The sequence below is a fragment of the Bufo gargarizans genome, chromosome 5 (assembly GCF_014858855.1).
Source record: "Bufo gargarizans isolate SCDJY-AF-19 chromosome 5, ASM1485885v1, whole genome shotgun sequence".
NCBI lineage: Eukaryota > Metazoa > Chordata > Amphibia > Anura > Bufonidae > Bufo > Bufo gargarizans.
This window is the reverse complement of record NC_058084.1, coordinates 92,685,810-92,709,675: the sequence shown is the minus strand read 5'-3', so window position 1 is coordinate 92,709,675 and position 23,866 is coordinate 92,685,810. Positions and strand designations below refer to the sequence as shown.

Genomic DNA, 23,866 nt, shown 5'->3' with positions numbered 1-23,866 from the left:
GAGGCCTTATGCAACTAAAAATCTTCTTGTGTCCTTAATCGAAGACTCATTCGCACTGCTGTGTGCAGGAACTATATGTTTAGTGTCAAGTATGGGAATTTCATGACTCAAGCTTTGAGGAAGGTGATCCTAACCTTACAGTTCCTTTCTTGACCATAAGGGTGCCCTCACACATGGTGGAAAATTCCTCCAGAAAATCTGCAACATCAAGACGTTCCCCATGTTATGCCATGGGGATGGAAATCATTTATCCCTATGTTGTGTTTCACTGCGGCATTTACATCACGCAGTGTAAATAAAGTGTTGTGGATTTCCTTTATGAGAATCTCTCCGTTTAATTCAATGGGAAATTGATTCTGCAGTGGAAAACTCTGTAGAAACATCCATAACTAAATCTGCACTTAAAATCTGCAGAATCAATATCCCTTTGGAATGAATGGAGAGATTCTCATTCAGAAATTCTGCAATAAAATGTTTTCTGCCACGTATGAGGGCACCCTAACTGTATGGCTCATGCATGCATCAGTCTAAGGGCTCATACACACGACCATATGTATTTTGCGAACAGAACAGCCGGCCCCTAGTCCTATCCTTGTCCGTTATGTGGACAATAATAGGACATGTTCTATTTTTTTGCGGAACAGACATACGGAAACCAAATGCACACGAAGTAACTTCCGTTTTTTTTGTTGACCCATTGAAATAAATGGTTCCGCATACGGTCTAAAAAAAAGGAACGTACTCAGAAAGAAAATACGTTTGTGTGCATGAGTTCTAACTCAGTAAATCTTACGTTCTCGATGCCGCTCCTGTGGGAGTTATATTAGTAGATCTATTGCCATTACGTTAGAAAAGTTCAGGTAGTGCTCACCGCTTACACAGCAGGATCTCTGTTCACCTCGTTACAATGTTCCAGTGCCTGGAAAAAATGCCAGCTCAGCAGTGAATGCATAGTAAATGCAGACTGAAGGATTCCAGCACTTGGATATAAAATCTCCTTTATAAGTCATCCATTAATCCATTATGCAAATAGTTACAACTGCATGACCCATACGCCTTGGATAAATGAGATGATGTTATATCCAAGTGCTGAAATCCCATTCGATATTGTTAGAAGTCGGCAATCTCTCATGTGAACAAACTCAGTGGGCCAGATTTATCATTAGCTCAAGTCAAAATAATGGAGTGAAAAAGTTGCACAATTTAGCGCAATCGCTAAAACTGCACAAAAATTTGTGACTTTTATTGGCTCTGCGCTATGCTCGCCAGTTTTCTGAAATTGGGCATGTTTCCTTATGTAGATGAATCTCTAGACAAATTTACTATTGCGACAATTTAAAAAGTTGCAAAAAATCTGCGCAATTTCACTCCAGTGAGGACCATGCTTATCTAATGCAACTTTTTAATAGAACATGCGACTTTTTCATAAAGACGTGTGACTTTTGTAAAGCCGCTTACTGAAGGATAAACTGCTACAGTCAAACCACATTTATCACAGTATTAAAGGGCCATTAATAAATCTGACTTGGACTTTGGACATATGTAAAAGTGGAGTAACATGTAATTGTAATGATAAGTCTGGCCCTAGCTGTCTAAATTTTCAAGAACTATTTTTTAACTTGTTAGAAATAACCTAATAGTAATTTTTGTAATATATTTTATTTATTGATTTTAATGTTTTAAAATCAAAAGAGGTCCCCGAAATTCGAGCCTTCAAGAAGCGCTTCTCACTGCTGTGCATAGAGGATTTGTTGACCGTAGCTATATACGCGATGTACAATATGCGCTGCAGTGAGTGCTGTACTAGCAGCAGCACACGTCGCTGCTCCTGTTTGTCCTCACTCTGCCATAGATACCTTGCACCGATGTGCTATGCCCGGCTTTAGCGGAGCGAGGACAGGCAGGAGCTCTACATCGTGCAGGCTATTCTGCACCAATGCTCTATGGCAGAGGTTTCTGCGGAGGGCACGGCCAGGAGCAGCAGTGTGTGCTCCTGCCAGTACGGAACTCACTGCAGCACATATTTAGGGGCCTCTTTTGCTTGTAAAACAAAGTCAATAGATTACAAAAATTATCATCACAATATTTCTAAAGGTCCCTTTACACAGGACAAGCAGCAGACTGTAGGGAAGGAAGCATTCCTTCCCGACAATCTGCTGGTTGCTGGTGGAGAAGACCGCTGCTTCTACATACAGTGATCTCCAGAGTATGAGGAGGAGCGATCGCTAATGCCATTGGTCTTCCCCCATACTGACTAGTTGTTTACACAGCACGATCTGCTACCCGCAAACAATGATTTTTGTGTAAACACAAGCGATAGAATTACCTAATGAACCAGCATTTCGGGTAATTGGCGGTACATTTACTCCACCAGATAATCGCTAACGATCGTTCCTATGAAGGCTCGTTAGCAATTATCTTTAAGATTCTGTGGCCCCTTAAAGGGCCCTTAACAGTTTAAAAAATTATATCTTGAAAGTTTAGCTACTCTTTAACCACTTCAGCCCCGCTAGCTGAAACCCCCTTCATTACCAGAGCACTTTTTACACTTCGGCACTACACTACTTTCACCGTTTATCGCTCGGTCATGCAACTTACCACCCAAATGAATTTTACCTCGTTTTCTTCTCACTAATAGAGCTTTCATTTGGTGGTATTTTATTGCTGCTGACATTTTTACTTTTTTTGTTATTAATCGAAATGTAACGATTTTTTTAGCAAAAAAATGACATTTTTCACTTTCAGCTGTAAAATTTTGCAAAAAAAACGACATCCATATATAAATTTTTCGCTAAATTTATAGTTATACATGTCTTTGATAAAAAAAAAATGTTTGGGCAAAAAAAAAAAATGGTTTGGGTAAAAGTTATAGCGTTTACAAACTATGGTACAAAAATGTGAATTTCCGCTTTTTGAAGCAGCTCTGACTTTCTGAGCACCTGTCATGTTTCCTGAGGATCTACAATGCCCAAACAGTAGAAAAACCCCACAAATGACCCCATTTCGGAAAGTAGACACCCTAAGGTATTCGCTGATGGGCATAGTGAGTTCATAGAACTTTTTATTTTTTGTCACAAGTTAGCGGAAAATGATGATGATTTTTTATTTTTTTCTTACAAAGTCTCATATTCCACTAACTTGCGACAAGGTGGTCAAAGGGGCACATATTCCAAAGTGCACCTTTCGGATTTCGCAGGCCATTTTTTACACATTTTGATTGCAAGGTACTTCTTACACATTTGGGCCCCTAAATTGCCAGGGCAGTATAACTACGCCACAAGTGACCCCATTTTGGAAAGAAGACACCCCAAGGTATTCCGTGAGGGGAACGGCGAGTTCCTAGAATTTTTTATTTTTTGTCGCAAGTTAGTGGAATATGAGACTTTGTAAGGAAAAAAGAAAAAAAAATCATCATTTTCCGCTAACTTGTGACAAAAAATAAAGAATTCTAGGAACTCGCCGTGCCCCTCACGGAATACCTTGGGGTGTCTTCTTTCCAAAATGGGGTCACTTGTGGCGTAGTTATACTGCCCTGGCAATTTAGGGGCCCATATGTGTGAGAAGTACCTTGCAATCAAAATGTGTAAAAAATGGCCTGTGAAATCCGAAAGGTGCACTTTGGAATATGTGCCCCTTTGACCACCTTGGCTGCAAAAAAGTGTCACACATCTGGTATCGCCGTACTCAGGAGAAGTTGGGGAATGTGTTTTGGGGTGTCATTTTACATATACCCATGCTGGGTGAGAGAAATATCTTGGCAAAAGATAACTTTTCCCATTTTTGTATACAAAGTTGGCATTTGACCAAGATATTTTTCTCACCCAGCATGGGTATATGTAAAATGACACCCCAAAACACATTCCCCAACTTCTCCTGAGTACGGCGATACCAGATGTGTGACACTTTTTTGCAGCCTAGATGCGCAAAGGTGCCCAATTTCCTTTTAGGAGGGCATTTTTAGACATTTGGATCCCAGACTTCTTCTCACACTTTCGGGCCCCTAAAAAGCCAGGGCAGTATAAATACCCCACATGTGACCCCACTTTGGAAAGAAGACACCCCGAGGTATTCAATGAGGGGCCTGGCGAGTTCATAGAAATTTATTTTTTTGCATAAGTTAGCGGATATTGATTTTTTTTGTTTTTTTCTCACAAAGTCTCACTTTCCGCTAACTTAGGACAAAAATTTCAATCTTTCATGGACTCAATATGCCCCTCACGGAATACCTTAGGGTGTCTTCTTTCCGAAATGGGGTCACATGTGGGGTATTTATACTGCCCTGGCTTTTTAGGGGCCCTAAAGCGTGAGAAGAAGTCTGGAATATAAATGTATAAAAATGTTTACGCATTTGGATTCCGTGAGGGGTATGGCGAGTTCATGTGAGATTTTATTTTTTGACACAAGTTAGTGGAATATGAGACTTAGTAAGAAAAAACAAACAAAAAATTTCCGCTAACTTGGGCCAAAAAAATGTCTGAATGGAGCCTTACAGGGGGGGGTGATCAGTGACAGGGGGGTGATCAATGACAGGGGGGTGATCACCCATATAGACTCCCGGATCGCCCCCCTGTCATTGATCACCCCCCTGGTAAGGCTCCATTCAGACGCCCGTATGATTTTTACGGATCCATGGATCGGATCCGCAAAACACGTGCGGACGTCTGAATGGAGCCTTACAGGGGGGTGATCAATGACAGGGGGGTGATCACCCATATAGACTCCCTGATCACCCCCCTGTCACTGATCACCCCCCCTGTAAGGCTCCATTCAGACGTCCGTATGATTTTTACGGATCCATGGATACATGGATCGGATCCGCAAAACACATGCGGACGTCTGAATGGAGCCTTACAGGGGGGTGATCAATGACAGGGGGGTGATCAATGACAGGGGGTGATCAGGGAGTGTATATGGGTGATCACCCGCCTGTCATTGATCACCCCCCTGTAAGGCTCCATTCAGATGTCCGCATGTGTTTTGCGGATCCGATCCATGTATCCGTGGATCCGTAAAAATCATACGGACGTCTGAACGGAGCCTGACAGGGGGGTGATCAATGACAGGGGGGTGATCAGGGAGTTTATATGGGGTGATCATGGGTGATCAGGGGTTCATAAAGGGTTAATAAATAAGTGACGGGGGGGGGGGGGGGGTGTAGTGTAGTGTTTGGGTGCGACTTTACTGACCTACCTGTGTCCTCTGGTGGTCGATCCTAACAAAAGGGACCACCAGAGGACCAGGTAGCAGGTATATTAGACGCTGTTATCAAAACAGCGTCTAATATACCTGTTAGGGGTTAAAAAAAATCAGATCTCCAGCCTGCCAGCGAGCGATCGCCGCTGGCAGGCTGGAGATCCACTCGCTTACCTTCCGTTCCTGTGAGCGCGCGCGCCTGTGTGCGCGCGTTCACAGGAAATCCCGGCCCTCGCGAGATGACGCGTATATGCGTCGTCGTGCGCAGGGCTGCCACCTCCGGACCGCACATCTGCGTTAGGCGGTCCGGAGGCGGTTAAAGGGAACCTGTCATTGGGATTTTGTGTATAGAGCTGAGGACATGGGTTGTTAGATGGCCGCTAGCACATCCGCAATACCCAGTCCCCATAGCTCTGTGTGCTTTTATTGTGTAAAGAAACTGATTGGAGTCCTGTACCTGAGATGAGTCAGGGACAGGACTCATCTCAGGTTAATTTGCATATGTATCAAATAGGGTTTTTTTCACACAACAAAAGCACACAGAGCTATGAGGACTGGGTATTGCGGAGTGCGGATGTGCTAGTGGCCATCTAGCAACCCATGTCCTCAGATCTATACCCAAAATCCCGTTGACAGGTTCCCTTTAACAGTTACAATATGTGTTAATCACTGAATATTATAACCATGGCATCAAACAATGTAAGAATTATTCTCCAGTGTAATGTACTGATGAATTGGAGAGATATCTGGACACAAAAATACACAGTAAGGAGCCCAGGGTGCACAGCGGAACCCACTAATCTTAAGATAGCTTACTTAACCAGTATGGTGGTGCCATATCCTGTAGTCGTGGTGAAGTGTACCAGGTATCTGCATCATAGTTTGAGAAGGGTCTCGATATGAAGGTGAATGTTGGTCTCTCTTCCTAATTCACTTGGCAGGGGGACCACCCTAATATGCCTGGCTATACAGTGCCTGCCCTGATCAGGATGACTCCATCTGGACCCTTACTCTGTTCTCCACAGCCTACTGCTAGGCCTGACCCACTATCCTGGCATGCCATGTTTCACTGCCAGTGCTCATTAGGGGACAGGGCGCTGTGCTATTAACACTGAAGTGGTAGGAAAAACCCACTCCAGTGCAAGTTGAGGCCGTGTTGTAGTAATGCCCCCCTGTCCCATGCCTGTTGAAAAATCTCAAGCACACTCTGTGCCTTCTGGACATCCCACCCATCGTGCTCTATGATGGCATCACTTAGAGTCATGGAATTCAGTGTGGCAGATACGAGACAGAGAAAGCGTCAGTGGCTGAGTAGTAATAAAGTGCCTGCTGCAGGTCACATACAAGTAGATATACTTGGCAAGTTACAGTCTGCTACTACTGCTTCTATAGCAGTCAGACATAGACATCATTAGCACAAAGATAATACAGTCAAGTCCATAAATATTGGGACATCGACACAATTCTAACATTTTTGGCTCTATACACAACCACAATGCATTTGAAATGAAACAAACAAGATGTGCTTTAACTGCAGACTGGACGCTTTAATTTGAGGGTATTTACATCCAAATCAGGTGAACGGTGTAGGAATTACAACAGTTTGCATATGTGCCTCCCACTTGTTACGGGACCAAAAGTAATAGGACAATTGACTTCTCAGCTGTTCCATGGCCAGGTGTGTATTATTCCCTCATGTTTTAAAATTACAATGAGCAGATAAAAGGTCCAGAGTTCATTTCAAGTGTGCTATCTGCATTTGGAATCTGTTGCTGTCAACTCTAAAGATGAGATCCAAAGAGTTGTCACTATCAGTGAAGCAAGCCATCATTAGGCTGAAAAAACACAACAAACCCATCAGAGAGATAGCAAAAGCATTAGGCGTGGCCAAAATAACTTTAGAACATTCTTAAAAAGAAGGAACGCACCGGTAAGCTCAGCAACACCAAAAGACCTGGAAGACCACGGAAAACAGCTGTGGTGGATGACCGAAAAATTATTTCCCTGGTGAAGAAAACACCCTTCAAAACAGTTGGCCAGGTCAAGAACACTCTCCAGGAGGTAGGTGTATTTGTGTCAAAGTCAACAATCAAGAGAAGACTTCACCAGAGTGAATACAGAGGGTTTACTACAAGATGTAAACCATTGGTGAGCCTCAAAAACAGGAAGGCCAGATTAGAGTTTGCCAAGCGACATCTAAAAAAGCCTTCACAGTTCTGGAACAACATCCTATGGACAGATGAGACCAAGATCAACTTGTACCAGAGTGATAGAAAAAGAAAAGTATGGAGAACTAAAGGAACTGCTCATGATCCTAAGCATACCACCTCATCAGTGAAGCATGGTGGTGGTAGTGTCATGGCTTGGGCATGTATGGCTGCCAATGGAACTGGTTGTCTTGTATTTATTGATGATGTGACTGCTGACAAAAGCAGCAGGATGAATTCTGAAGTGTTTCGGGCAATATTGTCTGCTCATATTCAGCCAAATGCTTCAGAACTCATTGGACGGCACTTCACAGTGCAGATGGACAATGACCCAAAGCATACTGCAAAAGAAACCAAAGAGTTTTTTAAGGGAAAGAAGTGGAATGTTATGCAATGACCAAGTCAATCATCTGACCTGAATCTGATTGAGCATGCATTTCACTTGCTGAAGGGAAAATGCCCCAAGAACAAGCAGGAACTGAAGACAGTTGCAGTAGAGGCCTGGCAGAGCATCACCAGGCATGAAACCCAGCATCTGGTGATGTCTATGTGTTCCAGACTTCAGGCTGTAATTGACTGCAAAGGATTTGCAACCAAGTATTAAAAAGTGAAAGTTTGATTTATGATTATTCTGTCCCATTACTTTTGGTCCCTAAAGAGGTGGGAGGCACATATGCAAACTGTTGTAATTCCTACACCGTTTATCTGATTTGGATGTAAATACCCTCAAATTAAAGCTGACAGTCTGCAGTTAAAGCACATCTTGTTTGTTTCATTTCAAATCTATTGTGGTGGTGTATAGAGCCAAAAAGTCTTAGAATTGTGTCAATGCCCCAATATTTATAGACCTAACTGTATGTAATATGTTAAAGTGTAGAAAAAAAACTGTTGTTGTAGGCAGCACAGCAACACTCTGCACCTTTACTGAATACCCTTCTCCATACTGGTGCATCCACCGCTTGTCCATTATGGAGAAAGGTATTATTATGTCTTGGATCTTCTGTTGGTTTGACTGGTTGTTAAATACACTGGCAATACTTATCGGCTCCATCCCCAGACAAAGTGTGGTAGCTGAAATGCGTGTTGAGGTGGACACCGGACCCCTCTCATTCCAGGTTATAAATAATTATATACTTGCTGCATATAATCAGATGTTAAAGTGGATAGTTCTCCCTAGAAAAGGTACTATATAAAATACAGCTGAATTATCAGCCCTGACACTTTCCTAGAATAGACTGCTCTTTTTTCGGTTATACTGCTTACAGCAACAGCATGAAAAAGGAAGTGATCTGAAAAGGAGAAACAAGCTGGGTGTCATCCATGTAGAAGTGTCCCCTCCAAATCTCCACAAAGCTTGTGCTATGCAGTCACCTAAATCTTTTATTTGAATAACACTTAAAGGGGTTGTCCACTTTTGCTATTAATTACCTATCCTCAGGAAAAGTCATTCATATCAGATAGGCAGGGGTCCAACACCGATCAACTGTTTGAAGAGAAGGCAGCGCTCATACAAGAGCTGCTTACTCTGCTCTGTTTACCTGCTCGCCACATAAATTGGCGTGGCAAGCAAGTGTAATTACAAATATGACAACCCTATTCTCTTCTATGGGATGGCTCTGTCTGTTCAGGTGTATAGGAAGGAGCCGTCCCGTAGAAGTGAATGGGGACACGATATTTGTAATTGCTGCGACGAGCAGGTAAACAGAGCAGAGAAAGCAGCTCTCGTATGAGCATTGCCTTCTCTTCAAACAGCTCATCGGCGGGGGTGCCGGGAGTCAGATCCTCACTGATCTGATATTGATGACCTATCCTGAGGATGGGTCACCAATAGTAAAAAGCAGACAACAGGGGACCTGAGCCCATCAGATTTCATCAGCTCTGCTCAGCTTCTCCAGCATGTAGAGTATGGATCCACAAAAAGTATATGGGTTCCGGACTCCACACACAGGAAAACAATGGTATGGAAAATAATGGTGCCTGCTTAGCCAATCATTGGCTGCAGCGTTAATCCGCTATAGCAGGGTGCTGGTAAGTGACTGAACGGTATCAGCGGGGGATCTGTGTGGCGAGTATCAGTTAATTTATTTTTAACTGACTGAGCTCTTTGCCAAAATATGTTTCACCACTGGACAACCCTTTTCAGGAAATAGTGATGTCTCGAATTCTCGACATCATGAGGATATGTCAGTACTGTAAATACTTTGTAAACCTTATACTCCTCCAGCCCTGTAATGAACTTTCATCTCCCATCTTTTGCAGAAGGCTGGTTTTCTGTTACTCCAGAGAAGATTGCAGAACACATTGCACACCGTGTGAGGCAATGCATCAATGGTGCCGTCGTGGTGGATGCTTTCTGTGGTGTTGGGGGAAATGCCATTCAGTTTGCCTTAGCTGGAATGCATGGTGAGATTTAGTCCAAATAGCCAAAAACCAGGCCTCCGCAAAATGTTAAGAGACATTAGGACATGGCATAACAATGACAATGTCCGATTTCTAATACGGGACGTGTAGCGCAGGCAGAGGTCAGCACGGGACGTGTAGAGCAGGCAGAGGACAGCACCAGGAGATCAATGCAATTCCAAATCGCCAGAAGCCAAAGCGTAGTCACAAAACCAGTCCAGAAATTCACAAGCCTTAGGCCCCATGCACACGGCCGTGTTTCACAGCCGTGTGCGGGCCGTGGAACCGCGGCCTGGATCCCTCCTGAGAGCAGGAGCGCACGGCGTCACTGGTTGCTATGACGCCGTGCGCTCCCTGCTGCCGGCACAGTACAGTAATACACTGGTATGGATCATATCAGTGTATTACTGTATTGCGGCGGCAGCAGGGAGCGCACGGCGTCATAGCAACCAGTGACGCCGTGCGCTCCTGCTCTCAGGAGGGATCCAGGCCGCGGTTCCACGGCCCGCACACGGCCGTGTGCATGGGGCCTTAGTCTTCAACGATACCACAAGGGAACAACAGAAGAGTCAAAAGACATGAAATTCACCTGCACACGCAGGAGCCTGCTTTGTATAGAGTGTCGGTGATCAGTTCATTCCAGCTTCCCTGCACATCGGGTGGAGCTGACAGCTGAGTATGTTGAGACGCTGAAGACTTGACTTGCCCCTTCATTGGCCTGAGGCGCTGATGCCTGAGGGGGGCGCAGCGCTAGTTTGGTTCCCAGTGACACTGACTGACGACCAATCTTCGGAATAGGTTATCAGAGTCTGATCAATGGAGGTCCGACACCCGTGACCCCTGTCGATCAGCTGTTTGAGAAAGGACTCCTGTAAGCACTTCAGCCTTCTCGCAGCTTACCCTAGCCACTGGGACATCACGATCATCGGTCACGTGACCTAGTCACAGCTCAGCCCCATAAATGTTGGCCACTAACTACTACTGGCTGCACGTGTGCATGTGCAGCCTGTCCCCAGTATAAAGCCTTAGGCCTCGTTCATACTTCAGTGTTTGGTCAGTGATTCTGACCAAACACCGGTGTGACGAGGCCTTATTCAGACAGTCAGTGCTTGGTCAGCGATTTCCATCAGTGATTGTGAGCGGAGCCTCCACAGAGATAACATGTAATGGAATGATTTGCACCTCTTCTCTGTTTCTGACCTGAACCTAGTTTTGGCTCACAATCACTGATGCAAAACACTGGCCAAACACTGACTGTGTGAATAAGGTCTAAGTGAATAGTGGATGGTTTAAAGGGGTTTTCCGGGATTTTGATACTGATGACCTATCCTCAGGATAGGTCAGCAGTATTTTATCGGTGGGGGTCCGACACCCAGGACCCCTGCCATTCGGCTATTTTATAAGGCATCGTCACTCCTGTGAGCGTCGGGGCCTTCTCTGTGCTTGCCAAGCACAGAGCTGTACATTGTACAGCGGCTTTGCTTGGTATTGCAGCTCGGCTTCTTTCACAGGAGCATCGGTGCCTTCTCAAAGAGCTGAATGGCAGGGGACCCCCACCGATCAGATACTGATGACCTATCCTGAGGTTGGTTATCAATATGTCGGGGATATAAAGAAAATGCTTTATATAAAAGATAGGATCAAAGGGAATTGATCCTAGAGGTGGACATATAAAACACCTCAAAAAGAGATTGTCAGTAATTTAATTATATTGTGCAATCAATAAAATAAAGGTACAAGCGTCTATGCAAAAACATAAATGATTTATTATACAATCATTTAAAATACAATCAAAGCTTAATGAATGTGAAACTAAATAATATGCAATAACACACAGTGACATGCAGTACACAAAATTTGCCACTAAATGGCTCTAACAGAATACCAGCATTCCATAACACTTCTCAAACATAAAAATGTAATACAAGCCGTCTCGACTAGAATTGTGAGATAAAAAAATCGATAATGATAAGGACAGATACGAACCCTTGCTCTGCTCAAACTATGACTAATCTCGGATATCGAGTAGTATTGCTACATAAGTTATACATTATCAAGCCTGATACAGACCATGGAATTAAAATATTTCAATCAGAGATTCTCTCTACGAGCGTGCTAGCATGCTACGGTTTTATCTCCGGCCCCAAAAAACTGAACACTTGCATTTTTTCCCATAGGAACGTATTAGTGCCGGATCCGGCATTCAAAATACTGCAATGCTGGATCCTTATGCGCAGACTGAAAAAAAATGTAAAAAAATAAATGCCAGATCCGTTTTCCGGATGACACCAGAAAGACGGATCCGTCATTTCAATGCATTTTTAAGACTGATCAGGATCCTGATTAGTCTTAAAATGCCATCAGTTGGCATACGTTTTGACGGATGCCGGATTCCTTTGCCGCAAGTGTTAAAGTACCCTAATAAAATGTTACACTTAAAATATTTCTCACCATGCTTTAGGAGTGTATGCGTTCCTAGTGAGAAATATGTAAGATAATAGACGCATTGACGTCCTTCATAATATCCAATAATACAAAACAATATATGTCCTACTGATTATCTTATACTAAAACGTAATGTTCATTATACATATACATATACATCACAGATTTTCTGCTTCATCAATAGACATTAAACCATAGGAATAATTAGTTCCATACACATCTAGAGAATATCCTTATCTTAGTCATAAATTTATAAGGAGACAAGAATGACTCTTCTCAGACTGGTACATCTTATAGAAAAGAAACCTCATCAACCGTGTCTTTTCCATGAACCTCTTTCGGCCTATTTTAAAATACATACACATTGGTGAATATAATACAATATGGCCTAGTATAGGCACAACAAGTATCAAGATCCCGGAAAACTCCTTTAATAATGGTTATTACTAGCTGCATTCATGTGCTGTTTCCAACTATTTTAAAGAGACCTGTCAGCCCCTATTTGCACTGAAGCCTTCAATGCACGGAGAATAAAAGTCTTCTTTCTTGGGATTTTCACAAGACTGGTTTCTCATCCGTCTCATTGGGGGGGGGGGGGGGGGTACAGGCATTGACAATGGGTATAGCTGTTGCCGCTAGGAGGCGAGCACTAAGCACACAAAGTGTAAGCTCCTCCCTCTTCAGCTATATGCCTTCCTGCAGGGACCAAGCTAATCAGTTTTTAGCTTAGTGTCTGTAGGAGGCAGACCAACCAGGTCTGCTGATTTACTAATTCTTTCGCTCTTTTTTTCTAGCGGGAAGCTTCAGGCAGTCCGGGTAAAAACTGCCTGCACTCCCACCCAGGATACAGGAGACCAGGGGGTCACCCAAACCCCCTGCTCGTTCCCGCTCTCTAGAAGAAAAGGAGGACCAGAGATCCCTGTAAAAACCTTTGTCTCCAGCCAGCAAGTGCATCACCACAGCCGCCCCAGCGAAAGTCCCCTCTGTTCCGGTGTAGCGTCCCTCACCAAGGTGCCGCACACCGAAGGTGGTGATCGGCTGGAGTCGGGGGCAGAAGATGTCGGACAGGTGAGTAGGAGCAGTGCTGCCCTCCACCCTCCCTCCAGTAACCCCTTCAGTACCACCTCCAGTGCCCCCCTCCAGGACCCCGGCCAGTATTCCCTCCTCCCCCACATGTGGACTTGGGCAGCAATCTCCTTTAAGGGTTAACATACGTGGGATGCTGCTCTAGCAAGGAGGTGGCTACTTTGTACACGGCGCATCTGCTGCGGCTTCCCGGGCTGACTGCATCCTTTGGAGCGCATCGGGAGAGGAGGGTTGTCCTGATAAAGCACCGTTTCCTATGTCGGCGCGTCGGCTTGGTTCTGGGGCAGCCCGGTCCATTATTATTCAAGGCCCCGGTTTCTGTGCGTCCTGCGACTGTAGGCTTCCCCGCAGTGGCTTTGGGGCGTGGCCTGGGAGCGAGGGGCGTGGCCTGGGAGGATGGACGGGTGCTGGAGACTGCAGCATTTTAGGAGGCGTGGCTTGTTTGCCCCGCCCCCACGTCAGCAGCTCCTGGCGGGAAATGAGGGTCTGACTGGCATTTAGAGGGACACAGGCTGTTTGTCCCTTCTTGCAGGGCCTAAACTTCCCATTTTACCTCATTGAGGTGACAGGAGTGTCATTATGTCTGAACCCAGGTCCCAAAGCAGGCGGTCCCGTTGGTGCGTCATTTTGCTTGCGCATCATGTCGCACAAAATTTCCATCCCCTCATTCAGACTCCTTCTGCTTTGCGTGTGCTGCGCCGCCATCAAGCAGCTCTGCTCCGGACCCATTGCTTCCCGCTGCCCAACCTACGGAAGCATTGGAATGGGCGCGTTCCCTGCCTAGGGTGATGCAGGATGTCTCCAATACCAACAAAGCTATTGTGGATATATTGGGGCGTTTGTTGGCAAGGCAGTCCTCTGACCGTTCCGACTCTGGGGATCTTTGGGCTCGTGGCCATCGTGGCAGCCCCACAAAACGGAACTTCCGCCCCCAAAAGGGGTTCTGTGTCTCCCGTGTCCTCGGCCTCTCCTACTTCTGCTAGAGAGTCTCACTCCGACATGTCCTCAGCTGAAGAGGCATGTTCAGAGGAAAGAGGGTCAGATGAGGATGTTATCTCACTGGAGGGTCAGTCGCCCAAACTATCCCCCATGGTGGACAATTTAATTACGGCAGTTATTGAGACATTGCAGGTTGAAGATCCCGCTCTGTCATCTGCCAGCTTGGGTTTTTCCTTTAGAAGGTCCCATCGCTCGCGCAAGTGTTTCCCCCAACCACCAGGAGTTTGATTCCTCTCTCTCCAAGGAGTGGAATTTTCCAGATAGACGTTTTATGTTGCCAAAACGCTTTAACGTCCTTTATCCTTTTCCAGGGGATTTGACTAAGAAATTGTCGGCTGCACCTATAGTGGATCTTCCAGTTTCCCGCTTGGCTAAACATACTACCTTGCCAATGGCGGATGGGGCTTCTTTTTCTGATCTCAAAGATAAGAAGCTGGAAGCATTTGCAAAATCTGCCTTTGAAGCAGTGGGCACAGCGCTGCAGCCGGTGTTTGCCTCTACATAAGTGAGCAAGGCTATGGGGGAGTGGGCAAATAACTTACGTCAGGGTCTTGAGTCGGGAGTCCCCTCGGAGGAACTTGCAGATGTGGCCCTGCAGCTCTCGCATGGCAGTGCATATATTTGTGAAGCATCTTTGGACACGGCCAGGTTTATGGCTCACTCGTCAGCCCTGTTGGTAGCTATTCGCCGTACTCTATGGCTCTTATGCTGGGAGGCAGAAGCCTTTTTCCTTCAAGCCGCGGCCTTCCTGGCATTCCCGTCAAAAGGGTTCCAAGTCCTTTAACCCGAAGAGCTCCGCTGCATGACGGGCGGCTCCCAGCTTCATGTGTTTCGGCATGTTTGGCTCACGTCTCAGATGCGTGTGTGAGGGAGGTCATTGCAGAGGGCTATGAGCTGGATTTCAAATCCTCCCCTTCGTCCCGTTTTTCTCGGTCGTCTCCTCCGGCCTCACCCGCAGCCGCAGATTCTTTTTTTCTGGCAATTCACACGCTGCTGCAGCAAGGTGTCATTGTTCTGGTTCCTGCGCAAGACCGTTTTCAGGGGTTTTACTCCAATCTCTTTGTGGTTCCCAAAAAAGAGGGGACAGTCCGTCCCGTTCTAGACCTCAAGGCGCTCAACAGTTTCCTTTGCGTCCGCAGATTCCGGATGGGGTCACTGAGGTCGGTCATTGCGAACCTCAAAAGACATCAAGGACACTTATCTTCACTTGCCCATATGCGTTAGTCATCAGAGGCTTCTCCGGTTCGTAGTGGGTCCATTTCACTACCAATTTGTAGCCCTCCCGTTCGGCCTGGCCACGGCTCCCAGGGTCTTTACGAACGTTCTGGCGGCAGTCATGGGCCTGCTCCATGCCAGGGGATCGTGGTGATCCCTTACTTTAGACATCTTGGTTGAAGGGTCTGTCGTTCCAAGGGACGGCAGACAGCCTGAGCATAGTCCTGGACACCCTGGAGCGCTTCGGATGGATCGTAAACAGACAGAAGTCTTGGCTTTATCCATCACAGCGATTGACTTATGTGGGCATGGTACTGGACTCTTGTCAGGCCAAGGTGTTCTTGCCTCCGGAAAAACTATCCGCTCTTCATCTTCAGATTCCGTCATTGTTGCGGCCAGCTCTGGTTCCCATTCGTTGCTGCATGCGGGCTCTGGGGCACATGGTTTCTGCCTTCAAAGCAGTTCCCTATGCTCAGTTCCGTACCAAAGCGCTTCAGCGAGCCATTCTGTCAAGCTGGGATCTTCATTCCTTCATTTTGTCCGGACCCGTCTCATCCTCGAGAACAGTCGCTCCATACTCTGGATCTGGTGCGTGCAGTGCGTATCTATCTGTCCCAGACGGCATCTTTCAGACGGATGGATTATCTGTTCGTGATTCCAGAGGGGCCGAGACGAGGGCTGGCAGCGTAAAAGACTTCCATTTCCAGATGGATTTGTTTGGCTATTGTGGAAGCGTACCGCGTTAAGGTCCGGGCCCTGCCCTTCCGGGTGACTGCTTATTCGGCTCGGGAAGTGAGAGCCTTTTGGGCGATGCATCACGGGGCTTCAGCCCTTCAGGTGTGCAAGGCGGCAACCTGGTCATCTTTGCATACTTTTTCAAAGTTTTACAGGGTGCACAGCTTTGCATCTTCTGACGCTTCTTTGGGGCGTAGAGTTTTGCAAACAGTGGTTCTCTGATTGGCAGGGGGGTTGTAGTTAAGCCCACCCTCAGGGACTGCTTTGGAACGTCCCATGGTCAATGCCTGTGTCCCCCAATGAGACGGATAAGAAAACTGGATTTTTGTACTCATCGTGAAATCTGTTTCTCTCTTGTTCATTGGGGGACACAGCTCTCACCCATTTTTTTATGGACCTTTTCGCCCCTATGTGGTTCTGGGTTTGCACATAATGTGATTTTCTTATGTCTGGCTTCTCCTACTGTTTTTGCACTAAACTGATTAGCTTGGTCCCTGCAGGAAGGGATATAGCTGAAGAGGGAGGAGCTTACACTTTGTGTGCTTAGTGTCCGCCTCCTAGTGGCAACAGCTATACCCATGGTCAATGCCTGTGTCCCCCAATGAACAGAAGAGAAACAGATTTTAAGGTGAGTACAAAAATCGAGTTATTTTAATTGGCAGGATAAATCCCACCAGGCAGCATGCCTAGTTCAGTAGGGTTGACCTGCACACATGTTTTCTTTAATTTCCTCCATACTTTTAAAGGGGTTGTCCAGGTTCAGAACTGGACATACCCACATTTTCACCCAGGCAGCCCCCCTGTATAATAGCACAGGGCAAGGACTATTAGTTTATATATTTTTTACACTGCTAAGCGGAGGCTTCTGCCTAGCAGTGTTGCCAATCACGTCACCGGCACTGATGGGCGGACTTTAGCGCTGCCCTACCTGTTTTACAGGCTAGGGTAGCACTAAAGCTCAGCAATTATTGTCTGTTACATCACCAGGCTCACTGCTAGGCCTTCTTCTAGCTTTACCCATGTATAGCCCTGTATGTCACCGGATCTCCAAAAAAAGCCTTTGTCCCGCGTGATTCAGCACAGGGCAGAGGAGAGCATCGGATATCAGGGAGGCTGACTGGGTGAAAATGGGGGTATGTCTGGATTCAGCTCTGAACCCAGACAACCCCTTTAAGTTTAGCATTATCCGTTTCTAGTATAATCTTGAATTGGTTATTCTTTGCTTTTAGTTGTCTTCACTAATATGATGTATTGTTTTTTAGTTTTGTTTTTTCTTACCTATTTCCAGTATAACAAGCATTTGACCCTCTCTCTGCAGTGATTGCTGTGGACATTGACCCTGTGAAGTTGGAACTTGCTTACAATAATGCAATGGTTTACGGAGTAGCCGATCGCATCGAGTTGATCCGTGCTGACTACATGTGCGTCGCTCGTGATTTGAAGGCAGATGTGGTTTTTCTTAGCCCGCCATGGGGAGGCCCGGACTATGTCAGCGCAAAGACCTTTGATATCAAGACAATGATGTCCCCTGATGGATATCCTTTTATAAGCTGTAAACTCAAAATCACGCCCCTGTGGCCATCTATACGTTCTAGTGATCAAAAACCATGTAACACTTACAACCCATTCTATGGATAAGTAATGAATGGGGAAAACCCTGTAAGTCCAGGTGCCAGTAAATCCTTACCTGCATATGTCAAAACTTTGCTTCCTTTTACAAATACAGACGTGTCTGCTTCTCTGAAGATGACCTAGTTTGTTATGTTTGGCTCTGCATGAGTGCATGTGAACGTGCAAAGGAGCACTAGTGTGCAAAGTTCACATATGCATGTGAATATTTCTGGCACCGCAGCACTGAGTCCATTGATTGTACGCATTGGTCACATGTGTGTAGATGGCAATCCACATTTCTGGTCCAGTGGGGCACAGGGGCCACCGTACAATGACCCTGGACAACCCAACCAGGTGATTGTTTTTTTTTAAATTCTGACACCATCCGTGGCCATCCTTATTTTTTTCAGGTCTTTGACAGCCTGTCTTGATAGTTGGCTGCACATACAATATATCGGCTGTAAGTGCAGGTTATTTAGCTCCCAGAGTTCCTTAGATTAAATTGTAGCAGACCCTCCGCTGTGAGAAACATAAGGTTTATACAGTATTTTAGCTTCTAGTGTAAACTTATATAGTTACATGGTTAATATGGTTGAAAAAAGACATCAAGTTCAACCCAGGGATGGGTGGGGATGAGTCAGAGAAAGGTGCAGGGATAGACACCTTTCTCTGACTCTATACTAACTGTTGGTTGGCTTATGTTGTGAAAGTTTTTTATGACAGACATTGTGCATGTTAGACCCCAGCCTGTTCCCCATGAAGACTCTCTAGATACACCAAATTGCGCCACTTTTTATTTTGTTTTATTTTATTTTATTTTTTAAGACAGCTTTTTGACGTTGGTACTTTAGTTTCCATTCACTGGCTGCAAATGAAGATCTTGGAAATGCTAAAATGGATTAATAACCTAGATAACTTCCCATTATACATGATCTTTTATCATGTTACAATAATTTATACCAGGGCTGGCCAACTCGTTTTAGACAGGGTCTCTGAGGTGAGAGGACCAGCAGAACACAAACAGTAAAGATGCCTTGTTAATGTTTCAGACACATAGTAGGGATGTTTTAAGGATGTATTATAATTTTTGTTAGTGGAAAGGCAAGACCACAAAAAAGAACTCCTGGGTCCTGCTCACTTCCAGCGCATTTCGTTTGAAGAGGATCGGTCCCCCTAAAATGTAATTCAATCTGACGGCACCATATTGTAGAGCAGCGGAAGCCGAGCACATTGATATATATTTTTTGTGGGGAAAAATTCAGTAAAAACTGTAATTTATACATTTATATCTCTGCTTTTTCCACCTCCTGTGAACAGCTATCGGTACATAAGAGAGTTATCAGTGACGGCTATCTCTCTATGCATATGTACTGTATATACACAATGCTATCAATCACTGATAACACCTCCCTCCTGTACCAATGCTGTTCATAGGGAGTGGAAAATGCAAATATATAAATGTATAAATTACAGGTTTTACTGAATTTTTCAAACAAAAATATATATCAATCGGCTCTGCTTCCCTGGCTCTTTAGCATGCTGCCTGCAAATTGCGTTAGTTTTTTGGTGACCGGTCCTCTTTAAGGTGGATTTACATGGGGTGACTAGAGAGGGTGCGTTCCTTCTCGACAGTTGGCTGCTTGTTCAGTGGGGCTGAAGCATTGTATTTACATGCAGCGATGTCCTTGCTACAGCGGTCGCTCATCCTCATACAGCTATTTCTGGCCAGACGATCGCTGGTTAGACCGCACGATCTGCTGCCCAGAAACCATAATTTACTTGCAAGCACTAACAACAATATCACCCATCAAACTGGCATGTTTGCAGGAACGTTCACCCCCAATAATCTGCCCAAATATCGCCCCATCTAAATCCACCTTTAGATGCACTGGAGTGTACAGCAGCTGAATGTCTTTTAGAGAGGTGGGGTCCCCATCCGAGCATGGACCAAGGCCGTCAGTTGATGCTGATTTTTACAGCTTTTGGCACAAACCTGTAAATTATGTCACGGACTGTGCCTTGATGCTCCACTTGCGTTAGCCAATGTTTGATTCTTGCCTGCTAGTTTTTTCTGGCTTTAGGTATGGGAATATTAGATGTGGGATACAGGGCATTTCCACATGAAATGTAAATGCTGTGGATTTGTGAAGTCCACAGCGGATTCTCGTACCTGGTAGGTGTGTGAGATTTACCCATGTCATCCACATGATGTGGAATTTTTCTAGACAGAAATTGACCTTTAAAGTCCATAGTTTGTCAAAAGTTGTTGCGGATGTTCCATTTTGACTTCAGTGAGGAAGTAATAATTACATTTGCAATAAAATGAATTGCTGTAGATTATCTGAAAGTGTGGATAATCACCGAAATAAAAAAAGCATACTCCCCTTACCAGTGCCCTGCTGCCCCAGTGCCAACGCCTCCCTGGGTCACTGCTGGCTGATCCAACTAGAAGGTTATTTTTGCACTTGTTGAATTCTTATCAGTCATGGAAGAACCCTAAAAAATCCTAGTACGATATAGCACATTGTATGTTACATATTTCACCAGTTTACATGATGGATTTCCTTAACATTTTGCCACCTTTGAAGTTTTTCAGCTTTCCCAACAGATTACAAAAAATATTATTTACTTTGTACCACGCAATACAGATGTGGAGCAGGTAAGACTTTCCCTTTTTCTATGATAACTTTCTCTGCACGTTGTTCCTGAACTTCAGCTTTACTGACCCTGCTCCGTTTTTCAACGAGGAATCAGATTTTAGAGCCAACGCTAAATACCGTATATAGGCCGAGATTTCTCAGTGTATTTGCGCCTTTTTTCTAGTGCATTTTACTCAATGCCTTATCTGCTGTAGACCTAGTTATTAACCATTTAGGTTATGCATGCCAGTTTGTAAGGTCACGTTAACATCTGTGTTGGAGGCTTTGTTAAGGGCCGCGGCTGCAGGTTCTTTGAAAAATGCGGGGCAAAGTAGTTAGGTAAAATTCCTGGGTCACAGTAAAGTCATGTGGTCCATTGGGCGTCATGTGAGTGACCCTGTACTTCCACTGCTTTCATTTTTATGCTCCTATAGCATAACAGAACAGTAGAAATGGGAACACCAATGCAAACGCCCCCCTAAAGTGGAATAGAAAAATTGGTGTGATTGTCTGCTTGACCATAATTTAGACACATGCTTTGCATGGCGATGAATTGGGTGGCGATCAGTTGATTATCTTACTCCCACAGAGCGGCACTGAATCTGAATATTCAGAGCCCGCACTGCATCTCCAGCCTTTACACTTATTCAGACCCCAGCCAAACTTTCAAACTGGAAAAAAAAAAGTATAAAATATTCACAAACTTGTATGTATCTGTGGGGATTTGCTCTCGTAGTAGGGATAAGCGGGTGCAGTACAGAGGCAAAGTACAAGTTCGTAATTCAAATGTCCGTGTTTTTTCACACATAAGGTCAAACAAAAAACTCTCTTTGCAGAGATGGTGTTTGTTCACACCGAGTAGAAAGTTTGTGCATAACAAAAGAAACTCACCTTGTTGGTGGTTCTGTCTCCAGCAGTCAAAATGCAGGCTTTAGGTGGCCTGCTCTCCCAACACACAGGTCTCAGCTTTTCAGCCCAGCACAGGGCTCAGTTCCCAGACCAACAATTGCCAGAGCTCCTCTGTCAGAGAGAGGTAATCACTCCCAGCTGACACTGCTGGCTGGATTTTTTATAGGCCAGTCAAGACCCGTCACTTTGACTACTCCCAGTAAGAGCCGTCCTGGATCAGCTATACAGCCATACTAAAATATCAAAGTGTCAATCAGCATTAGCTGCCGTTGACACCAGAAAATACCGGCTCTTACTTCACCAAGGCCGGGAACCTCGGTGACACATACCTTCTGTCAACGACGGACCCTTGTGCCTTCCTACAGTATCACCGAATGGCACAAAAAAATTGGAATATTATTAGGGCTTCATCACGCACATTATTTTTTCAATATTTAAATAAAAACTTAAAAAATGCCATAAAAGTCAAGCATTTTTCATTACACTTTTGGTGCTGTTTTTGTAACATTTAATTTTTTTTTACTATGGGGAAAAAATGCATATAAAAACACTACCTAGAGTGTGCTGCATTTTGGGAGAAAAAAAAGTTACCAGAATGCCATTAACAAAAACAGTGTGGGATCATTTACGAACACCAGTTTGGCATAAAAAAAAGGTCACAAGCCCCTTTTGGTGACTTTTTTTACACGCTCGTGTGACAACATTTTGTCACATTGGCGTTTTTATCCCATCCTCGCCATTGGGGAGTGGCAGGGGCCGGGACATTGTCCCTGGCAGACAGGCGTAAGTGATGTCGGAAATCTACTCCAGTCAGGGATTCCAGACTGCTGGAGGATGCATCTCGTCATAAACTAGGCGCATCCTCCGGCAGCGCAGGAGGTATCAAAGACCGGCGTACAATGTTGGTCTTTGATAAAGGATCCCCTGTGTATGTAGACTATTCAGTAATTTTCTATGGACTTTAAAGTAACATTTACCTGCAGCATTTTTAACAAAAAAAATTAATCTAAAATGCTTTGCGTGAATCCAGTCCAAAGCAAGCGGCCCCAGTAGTGGAGCATTCCTGTAAAGATTCAGCAATCGGGATCTTTCCATTCACTAGTGAAAGTGCAAATCCGGGTCATATATTGCTTACTACCGAGATGTGGGTGCCTAAAATCAAGCATACTTGTAAGCTGGGTTTACACGCTGTGGCTGAAACCTTGCGGATCCGTGGTGCCCAAGGGCTGCTTGATTTCAAAGTCTACCTAATGCATCTGCTGGCAGCCGAGGTTCAGTTAATCATTACACATTAGTAGCTGCCTTTTATCTTTGAGTAATGCATCATTTCCATAAGTGTAAAGGTTACCACTTCTGTAATATGTGTCACACAATCCTTCTGTACTGAGAACTTCCTGCTTCTAATGACCATCTAGTCGCATTGTGCAGGTTGAATCTTTCTTGTGAATTTTCTTTGTGTGTAATTAAATATAATATACGTAGTTTATTTGCTTGTATGGCTCTGAACGGCCCCCAAGTCTATTCCATTGATTATACTATATCCCTAGGTCTTATCTCAGACTGGTCAAAGAGCCCACAATTTTTTCCCAAACTTTTGTTTTTAATCCTGGTTCACCTGAACAACTGATATAAGTAACCAGAGAACAACATGAAGTATACAGACTGACTTAAAATGGATATTTAAAGGAAATGTGTCACTAATAATATAATCTGCCAGTTAGAACCAGATAGTAACACATCTTCTTTTCTTATGATCTGATTTTATTTTCTGAACGTGATTATGGGGGTGGCCATCTTGCCTGAGCTGTTCTTTAGCATTTACACAGCATTAAAAAAAAATTGCTTTATGGCAACCACATGGACCATTGACACAATAGTCAGGAGGGGACTTCATTGACGTCTTTGGAGAGTTTTCTAGGCATGCTCTGAGTCCTGTGCAGAGGTCATTGTACAAGGAAAGAATAGATAAGCTGTGAGAGTCACCTACTGTGAATGGTGAATCATGCTCTAATATTATTACAGACAGGGTTAGAATGACAGATAAGCAGATAACTGCAGTAAAGTGATCTGTACAGACCTAGAAGTGGCGCCTATTCGTAGGCTTAGTGGCCAGTGCCAAAAAAGGCAGGATTTTATGGTTTTTATAAAAACGAAGTATCTGTGGATCACTCCAGCTAGACAATGTGGAACAGGTGCTCTTGGTCTGAGTGGCCCACCCAGCCACACAATAAGTAATAAATAGTAGTAAAAGGTAGACCAGGCACTCTATATATGTAACCAATACAATTTGATACTAAAAGCATAAAATAACAGCATATAATTAGCATGAAACAATAATAAAATATGCAACAATGATATAGCAGCAATATTTAGTTAGCAGCAAGGTTGGTTAGCAGCACAATATCAGCAGTCGGAATGACGTGGACA

At 44.6% G+C, this 23,866-nt stretch overlaps 1 protein-coding gene across 5 annotated transcripts in view; it reads left to right on the top strand.

Annotated features, from left to right (window-relative positions):
• Nucleotides 1-23,866, top strand: part of TGS1 (trimethylguanosine synthase 1) — a 65,531-nt gene that overhangs the window by 34,005 nt on the left and 7,660 nt on the right. For all 5 annotated transcript variants that reach the window (XM_044294237.1, XM_044294239.1, XM_044294235.1 and 2 more), the window contains 3 exons: nucleotides 9,660-9,803; nucleotides 17,599-17,815; nucleotides 20,472-20,550. In XM_044294237.1, coding sequence (XP_044150172.1) covers nucleotides 9,660-9,803; nucleotides 17,599-17,815; nucleotides 20,472-20,550 — 440 coding nt within the window. The remainder of the gene's footprint in view (nucleotides 1-9,659; nucleotides 9,804-17,598; nucleotides 17,816-20,471; nucleotides 20,551-23,866) is intronic.